The sequence below is a fragment of the Anopheles funestus genome, chromosome 2RL (genome assembly GCF_943734845.2).
Source record: "Anopheles funestus chromosome 2RL, idAnoFuneDA-416_04, whole genome shotgun sequence".
In the NCBI taxonomy this organism is placed as follows: domain Eukaryota; kingdom Metazoa; phylum Arthropoda; class Insecta; order Diptera; family Culicidae; genus Anopheles; species Anopheles funestus.
This window is the reverse complement of record NC_064598.1, coordinates 80,323,210-80,344,451: the sequence shown is the minus strand read 5'-3', so window position 1 is coordinate 80,344,451 and position 21,242 is coordinate 80,323,210. Positions and strand designations below refer to the sequence as shown.

Here is a 21,242-nt window from a genome sequence, read left to right as displayed (position 1 = left end):
TGCAACGGACGAATTCTAACCATGTTCTAAACGAGTTTATCGATTCTAATTCCCCAAAACGTCGATGAGCGATTTGCAGATGATTTATGTCGTCTGCATGTTGCATTATTCAGTGAACTGGTGGATTGCGTACGTCGATTGCCTTACCGAAAAGTGCAACAGGCGGTATGGTTTTGCAACATAAGAAGCGATAACAAAGCAAATCGTAACAACAGATATTAAGATATCAAGCCGAGAGTGATGCTGATGAGCAGGTATTTTGGGAAGGGAGCTCCCAATTCTCAATCGCGGCATGCATTCACAATCAGTCTTGGTATCGAACGCGGCTGTATAGGCTCGTTAGCAGGGCAACGTTCAGGCTTGCAGGTTGCATTATTCATGTTTCGTGGCGGGCGATTTTTTGTTTTTTTTTTGCTTATTTTCGGTGCAAAGTTTACCTCTTTACAGGATTTAATCCTGTCTGTTTGGGAAACGTAAACCGTAGAAAATGAAAGCCCAAAAAAGCTACATTAAACTGAATAAAATTGTTCAAAGAATGTGTCAAACAATGCAGGTGAGTATAATTGTGCAAATATTTCCACAGGAATGTGGCAAATCACGTTGATCAATTCGTTTTTTTAATTGAAAGAAGTGAATCAAGTTTTTCTTTTTTCATAAATACCAAAACTGATACAAAACAGCAAAAGGTATGTTGAGTTGTTGTTCCTTCACGTTCAAAGCTACTTCAAATGCTGATCGTTCATACATCGTTGCGACACAATCCTTCAACGGCCTACCCTTGACGACAGTCGGGGCCGGCATATGTACCGATACTGTGCTACTCTTTGACCTCCGCAGACAGCTTCTCGGTTCGCTGTTTCACGCCGGGTGCAGCTCATAAATCGTCTCGCATGCCACGACAGTACCGCCACATCGCGGCAGCAGTGTTCAGTAGTGTTCAAATTACCTAATACCTTTGCAAGTTCTTCCTTCTCAGGGACACATCGTGCTTCGCGCTAGCACAATCCCCTTGGGGGTAAGAATTTCCCTGAGCACCGAAAAAACCTGCCAACAGTCGAAACGGCAAAACTGAACCGTGCCGAGGGAACGCTCCGAATGATCTTTGCGCACCCATCTGTGGGGTGGTGATGGGAAAAATGCAAGGTTATTCGGAGTCGGAGTATTAAAACTCTAGTACATTGGCTCCGGAACAACTCCGGAAATTCTGAAGACATCAACAAGATGATACAGAACAGCGGACCACCATTACAAATTTATGGAAAACTAATTATCGGAAGTTCGTAAATAAAAATATGAGAAAACCTCTCTAAAATCTGTTTAAATAAAGTTCTCGACTACAATGGAGCTTTTGAAACATTGATACTAAATAGCAATATTAATTGAGATCTGTAAAAAATACCAATGAAAAGTGTTTTAAAAATCAAAAATTTGAAGCATTGCGGAAAGCTTTAAAAAACTCCAATTCAGATAATCCTTAATAATGTGGAGTTGAGTTCAGAGTTGAATCCGCGTTTGCAACTCCAAAGTAGGAGAGGATTCATGATTCCGCTCCAGCGTTCCCATCACTAGTGTGCGGTTGACACTGGCATGGAGGAGCACTTTTGGGATCATATTTTGCATTTCTGCTAAAGCAAGCCATGATTTATTGGCCAAAGTTGGCTGGCGAGTTCTGGCGCGTGATTTATGGCATATGTTTCGGTACTATTAAATCATGGCTAAATGCTTTCATTATCGATTGCGACGGAAAGTGGAGAAGACGACGAGTTGACATAAGCATGAAATGCATATCGTTTAGGCGATATTAAGCTTCCCGTCATATAGGAACGCTCTTTCGCTGGTGTGATAAATAGCAGGACGGGGTCCTGCATTTTTTGCCAAGAATCATTGCTTATCCTGATCCCCTAAAACATGGCTACTGACGGCTAGTGGAACTGGAAACTTAATACACCAAGGCTGCTTGAATTTGGAATTAACAAATTGTTCCACGCGCATACTTAACCAAAACGGATCGCCACTTTGGTGTTGTCTGGTCCAAATTACGTTAAGGGTTTTTGCGGTTAAAAGCGTAACAAATCACTTACCTGCAAAGAAAAACGAAGAAAGAAAAACAAAACAAAACATTAACAAAAAAGAACACAACGGGCCAGTAATATTGCACCTGCGTGAGACAAATCATATAAAAAGAACATGCAGTCAGAAGTCAAATGGCGTGTTTTTGCCTCTTTATCCCCACGGGTCTTTTATCCACGGCACCAGATAGATGCATATCTTGCACACAATTAAAGCACCTTGTGGCGTGCGGCCCGCTGCGGGTGGTTTTTGCTCGTTTCGGTACAACATTCAAGGTCAGTCTCGTCAACATTTTTGCGCGCCACACCACAACCAGCGCCGAAATGCAGCCTTGGCAGCGCATAACAAGAGACGGCCCCGCAACGAAAGACGACAAACCAAAGATTAGATAAATGGTGATCACGATTAGGCAATTTCGTTTCGCATCTTGGCTTTTGGTACCAACCAAACGGGTGGTTTTCGTATGATTTACAGGGGGATAGATTTATGCACTGCACTGTACGGGCGCGATCGGCGATTTTGTAACGCGAGCAAATCGATCGACGGGTTTTTGGGCCGGGTTGATTTTTGGTTGGATAATTTCAAAGCGTTTAAAAAAGTGATTGATGATCCGGTGGGAAACATTTTGGCAAAGTTCTTTTAATGTACACTTTCAATGTGTTTTGAAGTGCCGAAGAGGAAGATTTGTGATCATATTGGAGCACAAACGAAGTAGAATAAGTAGAATAGAATAAGATTCCAATTGGATACAAAAAATTAATCAGGGAGTGATAATGGGAAATTAAATTAAACTTTTGCTACATCAAATATGATGTTGTCAAAAATAATTAATCCCTCAAAATTGGAATCTAATTGTGTCTTTCATTTATTTTTCTTTTTAGCACTACAATTGTTGACCTTTAATTCTTTGCATAAATATTTACATAGTACGTCATGACTTTCGCCTGTTATGGGATTATTTGGCAGGTTTTTATGAGTGCGTTCAAATGATAACATGGATAATGCGCAACTTAATAAAAAGCTTGGTCTAGAATAAAATCTTGGGCTTAACCGATTTCGCTCTAGGTGATGGAGTTGATCATTGGAGTTGGCTCATGGGATAATTAAAAACACAAGCTAATCTTAACCAAAGTAGATCAGATACTCTTCTTCTTTCTTGGCTCATGGTTGAGCACGTAGCGAAGACATGGCCTGGTCGCCGATCCGTTTCCAGTAAACTTACTCCATGCCTACAGTACTCCACGCGATCTTCGAAAGGTTCGACTGGCAGGATATCTGCACCGCCAAACAGCTCAACTAGCTCATGGTTTATTCTCCTTCTCCATACGCCCTGCTAGCACACATCGACAAAGATAGTCCTTAGAACTCGCGGTTCAAAAATGGCTGTTGTCAGTGTATGTAGCAATACCGCACTGATATGGGCGAGCTTGCAAGCCATGCTCAATACAAACGCAACGGAAAGTCAAAAGGAAATTTCGAATCGGATTAAAAGATGCCGACCCAAGCTTCTGAAAAAGATCAGATTTTATACATTTCAATTAAGTTTTGTTACATAAAATTGAAATTTATGCGACTATCCATTTATGCCTACAAGAGCTACTTTTAATACAGTCTTGCGGCAGAAAAAGCATTAAGAATTAGTTTTGCAACTAAACGAATTTCTTTAATTTGCAACATACTACGAATTACACTTATTTTTTTAACAAATAACCGTTTAGCAAACGACTTTGACGCTGTTTTCTTTTAATTTTTTTAAAGATTTTCTTTTTATTTTTATTCTATGAATTTTATTTAAGGGTTGTATGCTTTCATATAAAATTGATTAATTTTGATACTTCGCTTTCTCAACAAACACCCGTTTATTTTGAAAAAGTCCCGAAACAGTGTGAAGGATCGTACATTGACTTCAGAACACATTTTCATTCAACTACCAAAGAAAGAATCCAAAGAATGACTTCAACTTTATCACTTGAAATTGGAAACCCTTGTGTGAAGTTGTTACTTCTTTATTCTAGCAAGAGTGAAAATGTACTTCAAATTGTATTGGTTATTAGAAAAATGACACCTATAATAACACGTCTATTATTTTCGTTTGTATCATGGCTAAAATTATGCCACAAGAAAACTATCTGTCAAAGAAAATGGTCAAAGAAAATGGATCTTTCCATGACGTAATAAACGGTTCCATTTTGCGGTGGAAAATAGGTCATCTGGAAAAACGAACCATTCGTTTCGTCACCGGGCTCATATGCTAGAAAACTGTAAACGGCTTCTCACTATCAACCATAGAAACCGAAGCCCAAAATGGAAAGGGATCACTGCCGGTTCGTCACTTTCCCGGCTGCACGAAACCAATGCGAGCCGGCTGCCGTTAAATGCTGTCGTAACGAAACCACTCGTCGGCCACCGATCTCATATTGGCAGCTTTCTGCCAAACAGAAAAGAAAACAGAAAGAAGACAAACGCAACCGGGCCGTCACCGTCGCTTTTACTTTCATCCCTTATATTACACGATGGCAGTGATGGTGCAGTAAACCAACAAAAAAAAACTCCGTTTTTTAAATACCACCAGAGACGCGATACCGGTGACGGCATCGTTGGTTTCGTTTTCACGAACCACGAGATGTTACGATTGCAGTTTGCTGCTTGGCTGCTTGGGGAAGAATTTTCATCGCCACAGAGACAAAAACAAAAGCGAAACCGACACAAACAACGGACTAAAACCCGCGGAATGAATGGAGAAATGGAAAATTATGAAGAAAACCATCAGAGTGCGGCCAGTGAAAATGGCGCAGCGAAGCAAAAGGAAAAGCGTGTCCCGGATGAAGATCGGTCGGAAAGATCGCACCCGTTTTAGGTTCGTGACTCGCGTGGAACCGTTTTATTCTTGTAACGTTTCACTTGTTTTGTCTTTTCGTATCGGTTTGCTTCATCTTTGCAAGATTAATTTAGTTTGTTTTTGTTTCTTAGTTTTTTTTTATTTATTTCATTCCACCCCCCTTTGGTTTGGTGACAATGTAAGCGAGAAGCAGTGTTCGCACATTTGCTACCGCTGTGACGTTAAATTGTTTAATTGTCGATTGATACATCACAATTATTTTTTATTGATTAATTGAATACCACACTCGATTGAGGTTAAGTTGAGTGTGATTGGGGTGCGGCATCTGAAGCCGCTATTAAAAAGTTGCCATCTTAGTGAAGTGGATTGGTAGGAAAAAAAATATTGGCGCTAATCTATCAAACGACATAAATCATAGCTCCGATGACATGTGTGGTGTGTTGCAGTCTCGCGCTTGCTTGTGTCAAAGTCACAGCACGATCAAGTCAATCCTGCGAAACACCTACGTTGGAACGTTCGCCAAACCTAATGCGAACCCACGTGCGTGGGGGTTTGTCGCACATTTTTTCGCGCTTTGTTTCGTGAATAATAAAAGTTAATAATGAAATAGAATGTCGACTACCGCACCGTGCTGTTTAGCGATCAAATCCCACACATTATTACCATCAGATCGGTCTTTTAAAGGTAATTTCCTGCTCTCTCAGTTGAATGTTAAGGAGGGGGATCGGTTTCTGCTCAATACGTTAAACTCACAAAAGAAAGGTGATAAAATTAGTCCGATAAGCACCGTACGAATCGAGACACAATTATGGTGAAGTGGGAATTTATGATGAGTAGTAAAATGTGAAACCGTTTCATCGTTTCAGCAGATGAAGCTACTCGCTTGGACAAACACGGAAAGACAGTTTGATAATGAAGGTGATTCATTATAATATACTCAAACCATCGTGTGAGCTAATTTGGAATTGATGAATGAATTAGGCGAAGCGAGTTGAGGTGCACGATTTGTAAATGAAATTAAATGCGAAATCAAACTAAAACATCATCCGTTTGAATACTTATCATTGGACAAAATTAATCGTAATTTTCGATCGTTATGGGGACGATCATCACTCACTTCCAAATGATTGCATATTAATAGAGTTTTGATCAGTGTGGGCCTTGCCTTTAAATATTGTCTTTTTTCCAATTTTCCGATACTTCTTCTAGTTCTATTTGTGACCAGTAACTTCTACCTTTTACCCCTCTATATTTCCTGCACAGAGAAACTTAAAAGAAAGTAGAAAAGATAAACCGAAAACCTTAATTTATATTTTTTTATGAATGAATTTTTATGAATGACTTCAATTATTAGATATACTTCGTGGTTTTAATTCTTATTTAAAAAGACTTAAAAATGTTAATCTTTTAAGTAAAAGTATTAAACTATGAAACAATAGATTTTATCGATAAAATTGGCGTTGGATCGATAGACGAATTCTTCACCAAAAATCTCGCGAATTTCTTATCAAACAAACGGTAAAGATATGACAAGTCATTTTGCATATCACCATCAACGTAAAACACATTTTTAATATTAAACATCCTGTGATGTGAAAATAAACACAAACGTATGCAAATGATCACCGTTGAGCAACCGTTCCGATCGTACCGGAAACGAACGGAATCCAGCAATAATGATCATTATCGTAATAAATTCAATAATTAATACACAAATCCTTCTTCCGCTTGATACCTATCAGAGGTCCACGATTAGGAATGTTTGCGTTCGGATATATTTCAAATTAACTTGCAAAAAAAACGATCGGTTATGAGTTGCGGTACAAATTAATTGTTCGTTACAGCCAACCTCCATAAGTCCATTCCAATTCCGATTTTCGAACGTTTTGGCACGCGCTGTCCTAAGCCCTACATATTTGCTACACAAATCGCAAACGGACGTATGGTTAGATCAAAAACCGAACCGCTGGTGCTCCACCCAGATCGATCCGGAAGATATGATTAGCTTGTTTGGTAAAAATGTGGGTCACCGTCACTTGGTCCGTTTGCGAACGCTGGAATGCGTGAATCGTGGTGCAGCAGCACCACCAATGTCTGTGAGTGTCTTGAGTGTTTTAACCCCAAAACAACCCCGGTCCTTCCCCGGGGGTGGTTTAACATTTTCCTGGTTCCGTTCTAAGACGATACAACCTTTCGGTGGACCGAAAAAAAACCGTTCTAAATCGTTTGTTGCCATTTTGTTGATCCTGGGTGGTAGCACATTTCTGGAATTGACATTCGCGCGTGTGTAAAGGTGATTGAAGGTGGCATGAGTGGGGAGGGAGAACTGTGAGCTGACATTTAACAAATTGCACCCAATCGGATCGTTACCGGTACACCTAATTGAGACAGACCACCAGGTCCGGTCGAGGTGCCATAATGTGTTTAGCGACGTGTGTCATAAGCGTCGAGAACGAATAAGCAGTCCCGAACGGTGTACAAATCGATGGACGCAAACACTCCGGTTTGGTTCTTTGTTTCCCGGAACTTCTCCTCCTAAAGGCACGATTTTCATCCCTCCTCTTTTCCTACATACTTATCTTATGAAGTTGCATTGTTTTTCTTTTGGTGCAATTGTTTTTTTTTTGCGAAAGACAGAGAGAGCCAATTAAGAGGGAAAAATTAAACCCCCTATCACCCGTCCGACCAGGTGTAGCTGTGTGCCACCAATTTGCACGATCCATGTCTGGTGTCAATGATTGGCCGTAATGGTTTGAGTTGAGAAAATTCTTGCACCAGAATCGAACTTTTCAGTTCAGTCGCAAAAATTGCTGTTCGTTGCAATAGCGAAATTTCCACCGAAGGAAAGGTTACGCACGCAAACGCATGGGAAAATCACCGTACAGGGTTGATGTGACCTTCGGTACGGGTTAGGTCTGGCAAAACTTTCAACACCTCGTCTGGTGCGCGTCAATCAACGCCGGGAGCGCATTTGGAAGTGGATCGTGCCGATGCTTCTGCACGTTCAAGGTTAGCAACCATGGGTGTTGCTAAACGTCATCTTGTTTGCGTAACATTTTCCCATTCTGACGCAGAGGTTCGAATGGGGGCCGGTTCGTCAGAACATGTCGCTCCAGCGTAGAGGGATCGGGAGCACTCGAGATGCTATCATCACGACGATCACGACGAATCGTAGGTAAAAGGGTTCGTGAGCGACCTTTGGGGCAAAAATCAATCCGTGCTGTTTTAAGCGAAAAAATAAATGTTTTCCGAAGGTGATACCGAAGAGCAGCGGCCATGGAGGTTTGAAGATGCGCAGCTTAATGTCAGTGTGGAGGTTAAGATCGTATGTCCGGGATGGGAGGCAATGTGTTTCAATGGAAGATTTGTAAGGTTACAAAAATAAATTGTCACAAAGCACATACACTGGATTACCATTTATCGGTACTTATCGGGGGCTCAGAATAATGGCCAAATAAACGGACAAAATGGACAAAAGATATATACACTTATGCCTGCATGCATTATTACACAAAATAAACTTTTGTTGACTGAGTTAAATTTACGTTTAAAAGATAAAATATCAAATAGTGATTGGAACTGCTATTCCCAAGCAGCACGGGTAAACAAAAAACTCAGTTAAAAGGCAACCGGAAAAGCGGTGTTCCATGCATAATCTCCTTTTCTAGACATTAGGGTGAAAAATTCGACAAAAGTAGTAGAAAAATTTATGCTTTTAAAAGTATCAATAGGTCTGTTACTTTTTTTACTCGTATCTTGAGTTCTTGAGCGTGCTTTTAATGCAGACTAAACACTTCAAACGTCATTCTGCAGTGAGAAAAACAGTTCAACCATCGAACGGGTTGATCCATCCCATCCATTAAATCGGTATGTGATCGGATAAAAAAAACACAACAACAACACGTCAATCTCATATGCCAAACGCCTCCCCCCCGGGGGGGACGTCCGTGACCCCCATCGCCTCTCACGTCGCGGTTGAAGGAGGTCTTTGTCAAGAATAAATAAATAAACAAATACATATTCTCCATCAAACCTCCGGCTTTACAAAAAAGGCCCACCTTCGCGCACAAATAAAGGTTCGTCTTCGTTTTGTCGAAACACATATTCTTCGCGATCGTGCTCCCGGGGGGAGTTGTTCAAGGTTGGAGGGTTGCTTTGTGAGGAGGAAATTAGCAGACGAGCACGAGATGAGTTTGTTCTTGCGGCGTAGAGGAACCGCAGACGAAACAGAACATATTTGTTATACTGGATGGGTTTTGGGGGGCGTTGGGTCTAACCGAGGTGGAGGGCGCGATTGATTGAGCACGAGCATCAAATACAGGCGACCACATCTTTGTCATGCGGAACATGCAATCCATCACGACTGTGCTGGATTAGTACGGTGAGTATCGTTTGTTTGTTACACACTCACCGTACTGAATGTACTAAGGGTTGTTTAATTTATGCATAAAAGGGATGATGGTTTATGCTACGATTATGAAATGTTTACTTTCCTTAGGCGAAGAAGGGAGCTTTAGTTTTTCAGTGAGCTTTTGGGGGCTTTAAAAATCAATCTATACAATACATTCCACCTTAAAAAAATCTATTAAAATTCTAACTAAAATGATCGGTATGGAGTAAAAATTGTACCGCACTGTAGCGCGATCGAATCGAATTCCGTCCTGGCTGTTCGGTTGTGCAAGCAATCGAGAATAGAACGTTGGCAAGAGAAACCATTCTGCGCTTTGCAATCGATTCTTGCATTCTGTATGACCCTGCACCGCACGTACCGATTATTTGCATCCCGGCCGTGCACCGGCTCTGCAATCGATGGTCACCCTGCCTCGCACTGATCTGACATGCGACGAGGGTGGCATCTTTACGCTTCGGTTGCGATCAAGTGAGCGAGAGAAGCGGGCAATTTGGTTGGGGATGGGTTTGCGGGAACAGATGATGGCGTTGCGCGAGGTCGATTACGTTTCCGAACCCATGCGATGCGTGATGAAATGCAGTGTGATTGGATTTTCTTCTTGCTTCCAAGTATCATCCACCCCCCAGAGCCCCCCGTTTTCTTCGGTTATTGCGTGAGCAAAGGAAGAAAAAAAAAAAGAATAACAAAAAAGGTGTGTCGTCGCGTTCATTCTAACCGATCCAATAGAATGCAGCTACATACGAACCGGGGGTCTCTCACATAGGGTCTCTGTGTTTATTTTCTAGCGGTACATTTGAATTTTTATTTCCCGCGCCACTATGGCTGCGGATTTGCGGGCTAGTAATGTTTCCCCTCCCTCGGGGGAGGCTTGCCCTGGAAGGTAGGAGCTGGTTTTTTGTTTAATCCTAAGATCATTCGCATCTTCCTAAACAGGGAACAGGGGTTGCGCATGTTGCGCGTAACGGTGCGGATGATCCGGGAGGAAAATTACTGTTGATTGGTGATGCGCCAAAGGGGGAAATTGGATGCACATTGCACAATTGGAAAAAAGGAGAATTATGAATAAATTTGCATCGGCAATGAGACTTCGGTTGGCGGGTATGCGCTTGGAGGGTAACACAATCGATGGTTTCGATTATGCCGAATGAAGTTTTAAGAGTTTAAGGGCAGCTGTTGAGGGTGAGTGTTAGGTGGAGAAGCGCCCGGGGGGCAAATGATGATGATGTTGAACGGCTGAACTTTTGCCGCCGTTTGATGTAGGGTGCAGGGCGTTACCGATACTCTCGGCAGGGAATGACGGATACGCCCGGAATGGTTGTAAGTATGTTTGTCTGCACATTTGCACTCGTTTACGTTTATTTGTTGCTGATTTCAAGTGTGCAGCATCTTCAGCCGGGAGAGAATGTTTTCCTAATACTTTGATTGTAAAAATAATCAAACAAATCTTAAGACTTATAACATTAGGAGTGGATTTTAAATGAAGGTTTTACAATAGCTTTAAGCAAGTGAGGGAAATTATCTCAAGTACGTGTTTCTAAGTGCTAATAAGAAAGGCGTGAATTTTCAGTTCAGTTTAAAGTACTATTTTTTTAAATTAGATGCATATTTCTTGAACTTTTCCTTCTATGGAATGAAGAATGGAGGAATGGATAATATTCTCAAAATATAAAATTAACAGAAAATAAGTAGTTCTTCAGTGTGATCATATAAGCAGCATAAGAAAGCAATGAATAAATGCTTGAAAAATGTATTTTAATTCGGAACAAATTTTGGTGCAGTGACCAGGATCATTATTCGAATATGACATTAAGTAAATAATTTAAAGCTTTTTATTAATTGTTTAAAATTCCATCACTAAATTTAACCTTTTCACAACACATTGCCTTGAAAGAATGTGCATAAAAATTAAACTTCCGATGTTTCTTCACCAAAAAACATCCAAGTAGAGCCAACGTTTACAAGCAATCAGTCGAATGACAAATCTGTTTTTCCACCTTTCCACCCAACCTGTATACTGCATCGGCTTCTAACGGTTCTATCTCAACACGTAATGGCAGCAATTTTTCCCGCAATTTCTCATAATCGAACCTCGGGTTTCCATTTCTCATCATTGCATCCCGAATGCACCCCTCCGGACAGTACAAAAAGGCTCCGCTTCCTTCTATTACCAATTTGTGCAAATAATAAAAAAAACTAGCAAACCCCCCCCCCTCCCATGATTGAAACTCTTTTCCACTTTTCTTCTGATACAGCGTAAAACAAACGAGTGAAAAATGGGAAGAAAAACGAGCCGAGAAATGACATTGCGGCTGCACCACCCGGAGGGATCGTTTGTTCTTTACGAAACATCGCGTTACCGAGATGATCGTTCCCGGCGGTCGGGGATTTTGTTGGAGATTATGCTTCATAGCTTCTAAATTGGTGCTCGATTGTGTAATACAAGGCAAATGCTAGAGAAAGGAATGGGACAACAGGAAATGTTCATTCTGTTTTTTTTTCTCCTGCGCCCTGTTTCGGTGATAGTGAAACTTGTTTCAACCTAAGTTCTTGATGCGTTTCGGGTGGTAGAAGGGTTTGTGGGCAACATTTGTCGTTACTTATGTTGCCGTGTCGCAGAAACCCCCCCGATTGTGCGTTGTGGATTGTGCATGCGAGCGAGCAAGCGACTAACCCCCTTGTGTGTGTGTTGCTGTACGACAGCTCTAGTGGCAGCTCCAGCGGGACGGAATAAATCGGCAATGCAATACACAATAATAACATCATTACATCGCTATCGGAACCGCCTGGGTTGAGCATCTTTGGTGCAGCATAACGATGCGGCCAAGCGGGAACCGAGTACGGCATATGGTTGCAAAGCGAGAGAAAGATCCGCCGTCAAATCGGTGATCACGCATCGGTAGAATAGAATGTGAAGTGCAGCCTGATTGCAATTTCCAAATGCAGCAACTCAAGCGCCTCGGTGTGTGAGAGAGTTTTGCTGGTTTTTCTTCCACATCAGAACAGACGTGGTGGCAAGAAAAACACTCACCAAACCACAAAAACCAGGTAGTTTTCCACGAACGGTGGTAGGAGTGCAAAAAATACGGAAAGGCTAAAGTAGAAGAAAGGGGGGAAGGTGAAATGTTCTACATGTCAAAATCTTTTATTATTATTGATTGCATAACGGGGTTTGTATCATTTCTTTTTTGCACCCCTCACTGTTGCTTCTCCGGTTCCGCGGTGGCGGTGTGGCCAAGATAAATCGATCGTAGCGATCGGTGCGGTCCATTTGCGGTTCGAGATGCACTAGGGGTTCATCCTGTCAGTGCATGAACCATTGAATTGGACACTTGGGATTTAGGTTGGCGGCTTGGAAAGTGGCATTAAAAAAATATAGAAATGCTTCAGAACGAACGTGTGGTCTTGGCGTTTCGTTGGGAGGAGCGAAAAAAAGCTCACGTTTTAGAGGGAGAACCATCACATCCCGGAAGAGGAACACTATTTAATGTGCCGAGAATGATAAATACAACGAAAAAGAGGCACAGTTGGCGGCCACAGTCCGAAACATCATCATCGACTTCCATCCGCCAACCACAGACAAAAGCTCGAGTCGGAAACCCGAAAGGAAATGGAAGAAAGTATAGCTTTCTTATCTCATTTCTAAAAAAAAAAGAAAGCAAAAAAGAAGCTTACGAATGGAGATCAAATGCCGCCTCTCAGCATTGGAAATAAATCTTTTTAAAAAAAGATCTTAAATAAAACCTTTTTTTTCGCATTCTAACAGAAAAAAAAACGATTCTTTTCGAACGTGGTTTTGTGTGGCATCAGGTGAAAGAGTTAAAAGCCGCTCCTCGAACGCGCATCCACACATTCATCCAGACAGATGGAACACATTGTAACTTCACGCCATATTAGCGGTGCTTTTGCAGAATAGGCTCAGGTGGGGTTTTTTTTCGACCGGCTCCATTCTTGCACCGCTGCTTCTGGTCAGTGTTGAGGCCCTCCATGACGGAACCAATCGTCATGTAACGGGATTCGTTCATCCACCCCTTCACCCGGAGGGCAAGGGAATCAATTTTCGCACCCGTGAAACGTAAGAATGATTGATTTAGCAACGCGGATTCGACGCTTCACTGCGTCCGATCGTTTCGGTATGGAAGGTGAATGCGAAATGTGTACAAACCTGTGTCGTCCACCAACCCGCAACCACCCACAATGTGCGTGGGGAAAGTCTTACTTGATTTGCAAAAAAAAACACTCATACACAAAAAGAAAGGAATCCCTACAAAAAAATTTAAAAGCGCAAAGAACCGAAAGAACAATCTACTTACATTGAGCTTGCAGAATCGTGGTCGCCTGTCCGCCGGGGAACGTTGCATTGCGCTTGTGACGACCCTGTGACGAAGATGAAATAAAACCGTTCAGTGGTGAGAGGCATATGGTAAAGATTTTGCATTTTTTTGGTTAGCATTTTTTTGCTGTTGGGTGAATAAGAATGATCATCAAAAAAAAAAATACTGAAGGGCATAAAAGAAAGAAAGCGCATCGGTCATATGCAATTATGTGCGTACTTGGGTGATTGATGAAAGGAATGGAAATGGGCAATGATGCATTTCGTTCGGGCATACCTTGGATTTGGGAAAGGCTACCAGCACGTTAAACCACCATTTCGACTCCTCCGGGCAGGTACCCTTCACGAAGGTTACACGATCCGGTGCGGTGATGGCGATCGAGTGCGGGTGGCTGGTGATGTTGTCGGCGGTGGTCACCTCCAGGACCTTCGTCATGTCGATTATGGCTTGTGGAATCGTTTCGGGCTAGTTGGAGGAAGAAAAAAAAGAATGGAAGATAAGTTTGGAATTACGTTGAGCAGTGAATTAAGCATTGATACAGATATTCGATAACACAGATATTTTACCAATGTAAGAATTTAGATTAAGCTCACAACTGTTAAATTACCCTTAGGTTTTCCTAATATATTTTTTTTCTTCTATCTGTGAGGCACTTCAGCACGGGTTACTGTATGAGAATTTGGGCATTCCCCTGCTGAAGTGTTATATTGGGAATATAATCCAAGATCAAGTCAAGAGTTTCCAGATCGGCAACATAGACAGTATGTCCTTAACCATATAAAAGGTAATTTCATCAATTTTTTCTACATAATCTGTTCGGAATTGTTATCCTATCTCAAAAAATATGAGATATTAGTTCCCTAGTTAGTGTAGTACCAAATCTCATCCACAACCCGGATATCCTCAAAACGACAACATCTGCTACGGGAAAACTTTACACGAAAGCCTCCAGAAATTGCTAGAAAAGACCTTTTGAAGTTGTAGTGTTAGAGAAGTACAAGCCTGATTATTATGTAATCGAATAATCAAGTCCTTGCTATCCCGATCCGGAGGAGATTCGATCCATCACCTTTCGTGTGTTGGACCGACATGGTTAGGATCCCGATATGGAGGAGATTCGATCCGTCACTTTTCGTGTATTGGATCGACATGATATCACGAGATCTCCCCGACACGATACCACGACCCTTGGGATCCCGATCCGGAGGAAATCCCATCACCTTTCATGTATTGAACCGACATGATATCACGAGATCTCTCGTAAGATGTACTTCACTCGGATAAATAAAATGTTTTGCATTTCGGACACATGAACGTGTCCAATAAAGCAACTCAAAGTATCCAAATGTTACAGCACAACACATTTTTAACTGCACATAAGTATCGAAATCAAACTAAATTAACATTCACTGACTGAAGATCTCTCAATCGTTTTTTTTTTGCTCGATCGTGCCCATAATTACTGACGATCGATACCATGTGGTGTAGCACCAAATTCACCGAAAAAAAAACAATAACATAAGACGGTACGGCGGGGTTCCATCGCCGTGTGTAACTAAATTGCATCAATAAAACCGTTAAATAAGTTTACAGAAAATCTCCATCCAGGGAAGGTATTATAAATTGCACGGGTCCCTGCAAACCAACAAAAAAAAAGATTACATTCAGAGGGATCGCACAGGATTGCATCAATCCATTTTGGGAAAATATTTATATTTCTTCAATTTCGGGGAAGGTTTTCGGTTTTTGGAGGTTTCTTCAAGGCATTTCGATTGCTTTTTGTTTGCTGGGTTGCATTTATGGAGGGACGCAAAATGTGGACCATGCAGAGATTGGTAGTGCATGGGGGCCTCCCCGGGCAAAGGCGCTAACCTTTTCCGCGGTATGCCACCTGTGGAGAGATTTTATTAAGAAGCATCACACCGCACAACGGCAGACGTAGCGATGCGATAGTAGTATCCATTTTATCTGCACATTTTATGGGGTGTTTCTTTTATTTCTTTACGAGCTTTGTTTGGCTCGGTATCAGGCGGTGCTGTGTGTTGCATTTGGTTTTCTTCTTTGCAAATAAATTTTTTTCCGGCGGTCAGATTTCTCTGATATGCTTCACTCTCAGCTTAGGATGCATTCGATTGCATTGGTAGAATTGGATTTTTTTCTTCAATTTTTGAAATCTCAAGGATTATCCAGGGTCGGAAGTTTTGAAGGCTTTCCTGAAGAATTTCTGGTCCAATGTGGATTTTACTGACGGCCCAAAAAAAAAAAACCTTGGAAAAATAGCTTTGGTGTAGTTTATCGGTTCTGGCAGGAGCATAATTCTTGGATTCGATTAATATCTTAAAGCAATCAAAAATGCTAGACGTTTCATTGCAATATTCCATCTACCAATCGCGAAAAAGGTGGGATTCATCTTTACAGAAGACCATGACGGACAATAGTCGGATTATTTCCAAAAATCTGACAAAATATTATGTCTTGAGGATGTTAAAAAAAAGAACACGTTTTAAAATGTTTGAAGCATGCTATTCCCGTTTCCAGACAGACGTAACATAACCTTCACTACGTTTTGTGCACCCAGGGGCGAAAGTAAGACGAGCTGACGTATGATTCTAATCTTGAGCAGGTCGATTAAAATATTTGCTTGTCACTCTGTCTGTAGTAAGAGGGTAAGGAATGCAAATTTGTTTAATTTTGCTGCATCGGTTGGACATTTTAACGGTGATCCCTGACGTCTACTGTTGGATGAAGACAAGACCTCAGACCAAAAACTATTATTCTTATTTTAATATCAAAGACGATTGTCATAAAATTCCAAGAATTTCATGGAATGCAAGACTTTTTTTGTGTTAAAATCAATTTTAGAAGAATTCAGAAAAGGTTTAACTTACCAACCAACGAAAAACAATTACTTTTAGAGTATACGTGAATATTAAAATTTAAATATCACAAAAACCCATCACCGATGTTAAGTCCATTACCGAAGGGTACAAAACCACATGCCATTCAGTTAGGAACTTTATGTGAACCTGTCGGGACGCGAATCGAAATGTGAACATATTTTGTTTAATTTTCACACACCTTTTCCCTTGGCCACTTCGTGTTGGGAACCATCATTATGGGTTCTTAATGGGAGCTTTAGATGTTTTCTTCTGATTCACGAAAGTATGTGTGATTATAAAACCAAAAAAAAAATAATCGACGCCTGCCTCATAGCACGTGTTTCTGCACTGAGAGACAAAACAAAAATTGGAGGAAGCAAATAATTCCTCAAGCTTATTATTATTAATGTCTGAAATGTTCCGATCGTGTTCCTTTTCTGGCGTTTTAACGCTGCTTGGTCGTGTGGTAAACATGGCTCGTAAAATTCAGTAAGCATGTGAATGGGAGGAAAAGGGACATGATCCGGACTTTAGCCACCTTCGGTAGTGCTAATTGACCATTGTGAAGTCACCTTCACACCGACCGGGATAATGTTACCGTTGGCATGATTATATTTGACGTTGTGGTTTTTGGTTGTTTCTTTGGTTGAAATCGAGATTTAATGCTTAATGTTGATTTTTTTAGCTGCATTTTTTGGAGGTATTTAGCACTGCGGTATAAGACTGAAAAAGACGAAGAATGTTGAAGTTCAAACGATGTAAAAGAATGTCAAGCCTTAAATTTTATTAATACGTAATTAGCTTGATCAAATAGTATTTTTGATATTAAACATAATAACAAGGATATTTTTACTATAATATTTACTAGTATGGCAGCAACATATGCCATAAAATATATTTTTTTATTATAATTTCACCAACATTTTCTCCATAACTCAATTAGATCGATAATGCGTTTATACTTACATGTTCATCCACCGAATAAGTGAGCTCCCCGTCGTCGTACAGCACGAACCACCTTCGCTGCCATCGCTGTGAAAGAGAGAGAGAGAACAGCAAAATGCGACGGATAAGAAAATGTCCAAAGAATGCAAATTAATTACGTTAACCATAAACAAGCCGCAGTTGTAATAAATTTCCTCACTGACAACGGAACTGAAGGAGTGCCAACCACGGTACGCGCGGCAAAGGTTTCAAGAGCGGTACGCAAGGGCGAAAGATAAGGATTCACCAATAGTCCAAAGCCAGCACGTAAAGCCTTCTCCAAGATGGAGAATAACAATATTCACCCAAAAAACAAGACAGTTTACATCCATAATTGAAGGAGAAGGGTAATGTGTATCTTATGGCCGGCTGGGCAGAAATGAAAACATCATAAACGTCCAGCCGTTCCGGGCGAAGAAGAAAACCGTAATGGACATGTGTTTCCATTGCCTGAGGACACAACAGTGGTACTGTGAGATGAATTTACAGCAATGCCAGCACAACACTTATCCGAAAACGCTTTATTTGGCTATAGGAATGTCATTTATTGGCGTTATAAGTTATGCGCCGGCCAGTGTTTTTGCCGAAAACGGATTTTCTTTTCCTTTCCTGCAGTCTGACCAAATATTGAAGAAAGGTACTTCAAAGTGACAGGTCGCGTTGCGATAGGTATTGATGATTATTTTTCTTTGTGGTATGTTTTTATTTTGTGGAGTGGGATTATCTTGCAAAAAAAAGGAGCGTCATTAAACATACACGAAATTTTGTTTTTTACGGTGCATCTTTTCATTTAAAAAATTATAATAACAAACTTCATATGGGAAAGTTGACTAAAATTCACTTATTTATAGCTTATACAAACTTACAAAACTTTCGTTCTCAGTAAAAAAAGGTAAAAAAAGAGAAAAAATAAAGGAATTTTAACATTGCAATTGTACATTATCACCTTCACCGGAATGTATGGAACGGTATAAACATCCGATTCGACAGCAAGCTCAGTCAGTGCAACCAAGTCACATTCCTGCCTCACAAATGGAATCAAAACGGTTCGGCGCCCCTTTTTTGGGCTCTTTACACATTCAATAACTTGTCTTTCAACTCGTCCAAGCTTTACGTGTGCCTTTTGGGGGATGAATTGCACGCTGACAGCGAACCGTAAGCGTACCATCATCGATGACCTACAACCGAACAGCAGAACCGAACAAGAACAGCGCAATGGTATGATAAAAAAAGGTAAATAATATACACAACCCTAAAATGGGCAAGTGTCCTTCGCAGGGTCATGAAGGGATATCGTGCGCTTGGGCACCGGTAAGTATAAACCTACATCTCCTTGTCTGTATTCTTCGCACAGGGTGACCTACATGCCAGAGGGCACGCCACTTTCGGTAAACCTGATCGGTAAAGAATTATGCTGACAGTTTACCAGTCAATTCGTGAGCCGCCCCGAGGAGTTTTGCCGTAGCAAGAAAAAGGTGGCCCAAAAGTTTAATGCATTTTGTCGAAAATATGCACCGAAAAAAAGGTTTCCTGTACAATGCACTTATTTTTTCTCTCTTTTCGCCCTCTTTCGAACGGTTCTCCAATAACAATGTCTCCTGTTATTAACCTGCTTCTGTTCAGATATTGGATACCGTTTGCGAGTGGAAACGATTCATCATATTTTTGGTGCGAGCTGAATGGAATGCACTTTGCCGGATGAATAACGTCCATACATGTGCAGCGTGTAGTGTTAAGTCACCATTTCTCTAAAGGGCCTAGCGGCCATTTCTCACACGGCTATGGTGTAGTTGTGGTAGCTTTATGTTTGTTTTAAGCTTCTGTGTTGATTGTTCTGGCTGGCAAATAAAACAAACGACTCATCGGGTCAACCGTTTTCGGGAGTGAAGCGACGAACCGCATTCGAAAAAAGAGGTAGACATCAACAAAAACAACAGCAACAGTTGTAACATTTTCTTATGCTGGTAGTGTTCCAGTTCCCGGGGCCGTGTTGTGTTTAGTTTCCATCTGTCCTAATCACCTTCTACTCATCTGCACCTTCGCCTCTCCGCGCCGGTTTCCGCTACAGCCAAATAGACAAATGGTCAGATTGGATTGAAAGAGTGATTACCACCGGAGGCGTGAGCAGAATCGTTAAAGTGTACATAAATTACAACAAGCGGTCCTATCACATTCATGTAGCTTCTTTCTTACTCTTCTTCTCGGCTTTCTTTCGCTGCGTGTGTGAGACTCATTCAAAACGAAGGGCTCGCTGGTTGCAGTTCAGGTGGGGGGGGGGGGGGGGGGGGGAAACTAAATACAAAACCTTCCTTTACGATTTTCTTCATCCCCCATCTCGTAACCCCAATCTGGGGTATTTCGTTGACTGGAGTTCTTGAACTCACTGCTACTGCTGTGTTGTGCACCCCGTAGGCAAACATTGGCGCAACATTGTTATTGTTTGGCGTTTGACTACAAGGTGTAATTCCCCAACCAGAGGTAACAACAACCTTGCGCCGAACGTTTGAATGAATGCCATGAATGGATTCAAAGGTGCCCTTCGAGTACAATTTAATAGCGCCAAGCTTGTCTCGGTGTGTTAGCGTGGGAGTTTTAGGGAAAAACTTGCCCCCGGGCCGTACAGAAAAAAAGGTTTGCAACCAATTCCCGACCTGAAAGACATAAAGCTGTTGTTTTGTGCCTGGCGTTCCAAGCGCACCGTTTGTAAGGGTGTTTCGGTGAAGATGTTAATTAAATTAAAAATGCAAACAATCTATAAAATGCGTAGGGAGCTTAAGATTGCATTCGTGCGATGGTGTTTGGAATGAGTGTGGCCCCCTGTACTTCGGTGAAGGGATGTGCCGAGGATGTGCAAATGCGAAGTAACGCCTTGCGAAAGTTGCTGGTAGGAAAATTCTATGATGAAAACCGATTCCAGTTCTAGCGGGTTTGATTAATGGGCGTTGGTTTAACGTTGGCTTAATACAGTAGCTTTGAACGTAGGAAATTGTGCCAGCAGCAAGTGCAAAGGGCCAGAAGATTTATCCGTCTTTATGTACGCTTATCTTTTAAAAGCACATGATACGATCGATGTTTGCCTTAGCAGACAAGATTAGCGTAAGATTAGGGGTGGATATTGCATCACAAAATAGCTTCAGGGTGAAATTATTATAATTCGAAAAGCGATAACTTTGCGATAACTCTTTGAATTTCATTGACGCCCCTAAATATGTAAGACGAATAGCACAGAAAGGCATACTTAAACTGCTACCAAATGGTTTAATGCTAATTAATTGTTGGTTCTTTTTCTACGAAGGCACCCTTAAAGAACGCCACACAAACAGAAAATTGACGATGGGAAAATGGTACGATTGTTAATGCTCGCATTGGTAGCATTAAAGATGCATTACAGGGAAATGCAAATGATATGATACGTAGAGCCCACGTTAAGGAATCGCGCAAGTAAATATGAAATACGCGACCATCCATATGGAAACTCCCAATACTTTATAATTATTAATCCAATAATAGCGAATTACCCAATATTGATATAGAAGCGCGTGCCATTGATATGGTAAGTCAAATGAGTGGGCTGTTTACATATGGGAGGATTGAAAAGCTGTAACATAAAAAAATGTTTTAAGGAAATTTTTAAACAAATGTTTTCCAAAATAGAGACTACAAATTATTATTAACAGTAATAAATCGCAAAAAGGCCTAACTTTCATCAAATTAGAGATGAAATTTTT

The 21,242-nt window shown here is 41.2% G+C and overlaps 1 protein-coding gene across 4 annotated transcripts in view; it reads right to left on the bottom strand.

Moving 5' to 3' along the window:
• The window catches only part of LOC125760733 (protein outspread), a 191,310-nt gene that overhangs the window by 39,295 nt on the left and 130,773 nt on the right, over window positions 1-21,242 (bottom strand). For all 4 annotated transcript variants that reach the window (XM_049421138.1, XM_049421139.1, XM_049421141.1 and 1 more), the window contains exons 3-5: window positions 17,497-17,562; window positions 13,928-14,116; window positions 13,631-13,694 (exon numbers count right to left, since the gene is read on the bottom strand). In XM_049421138.1, the coding sequence (XP_049277095.1) occupies window positions 13,631-13,694; window positions 13,928-14,116; window positions 17,497-17,562 (319 nt within the window). The remainder of the gene's footprint in view (window positions 1-13,630; window positions 13,695-13,927; window positions 14,117-17,496; window positions 17,563-21,242) is intronic.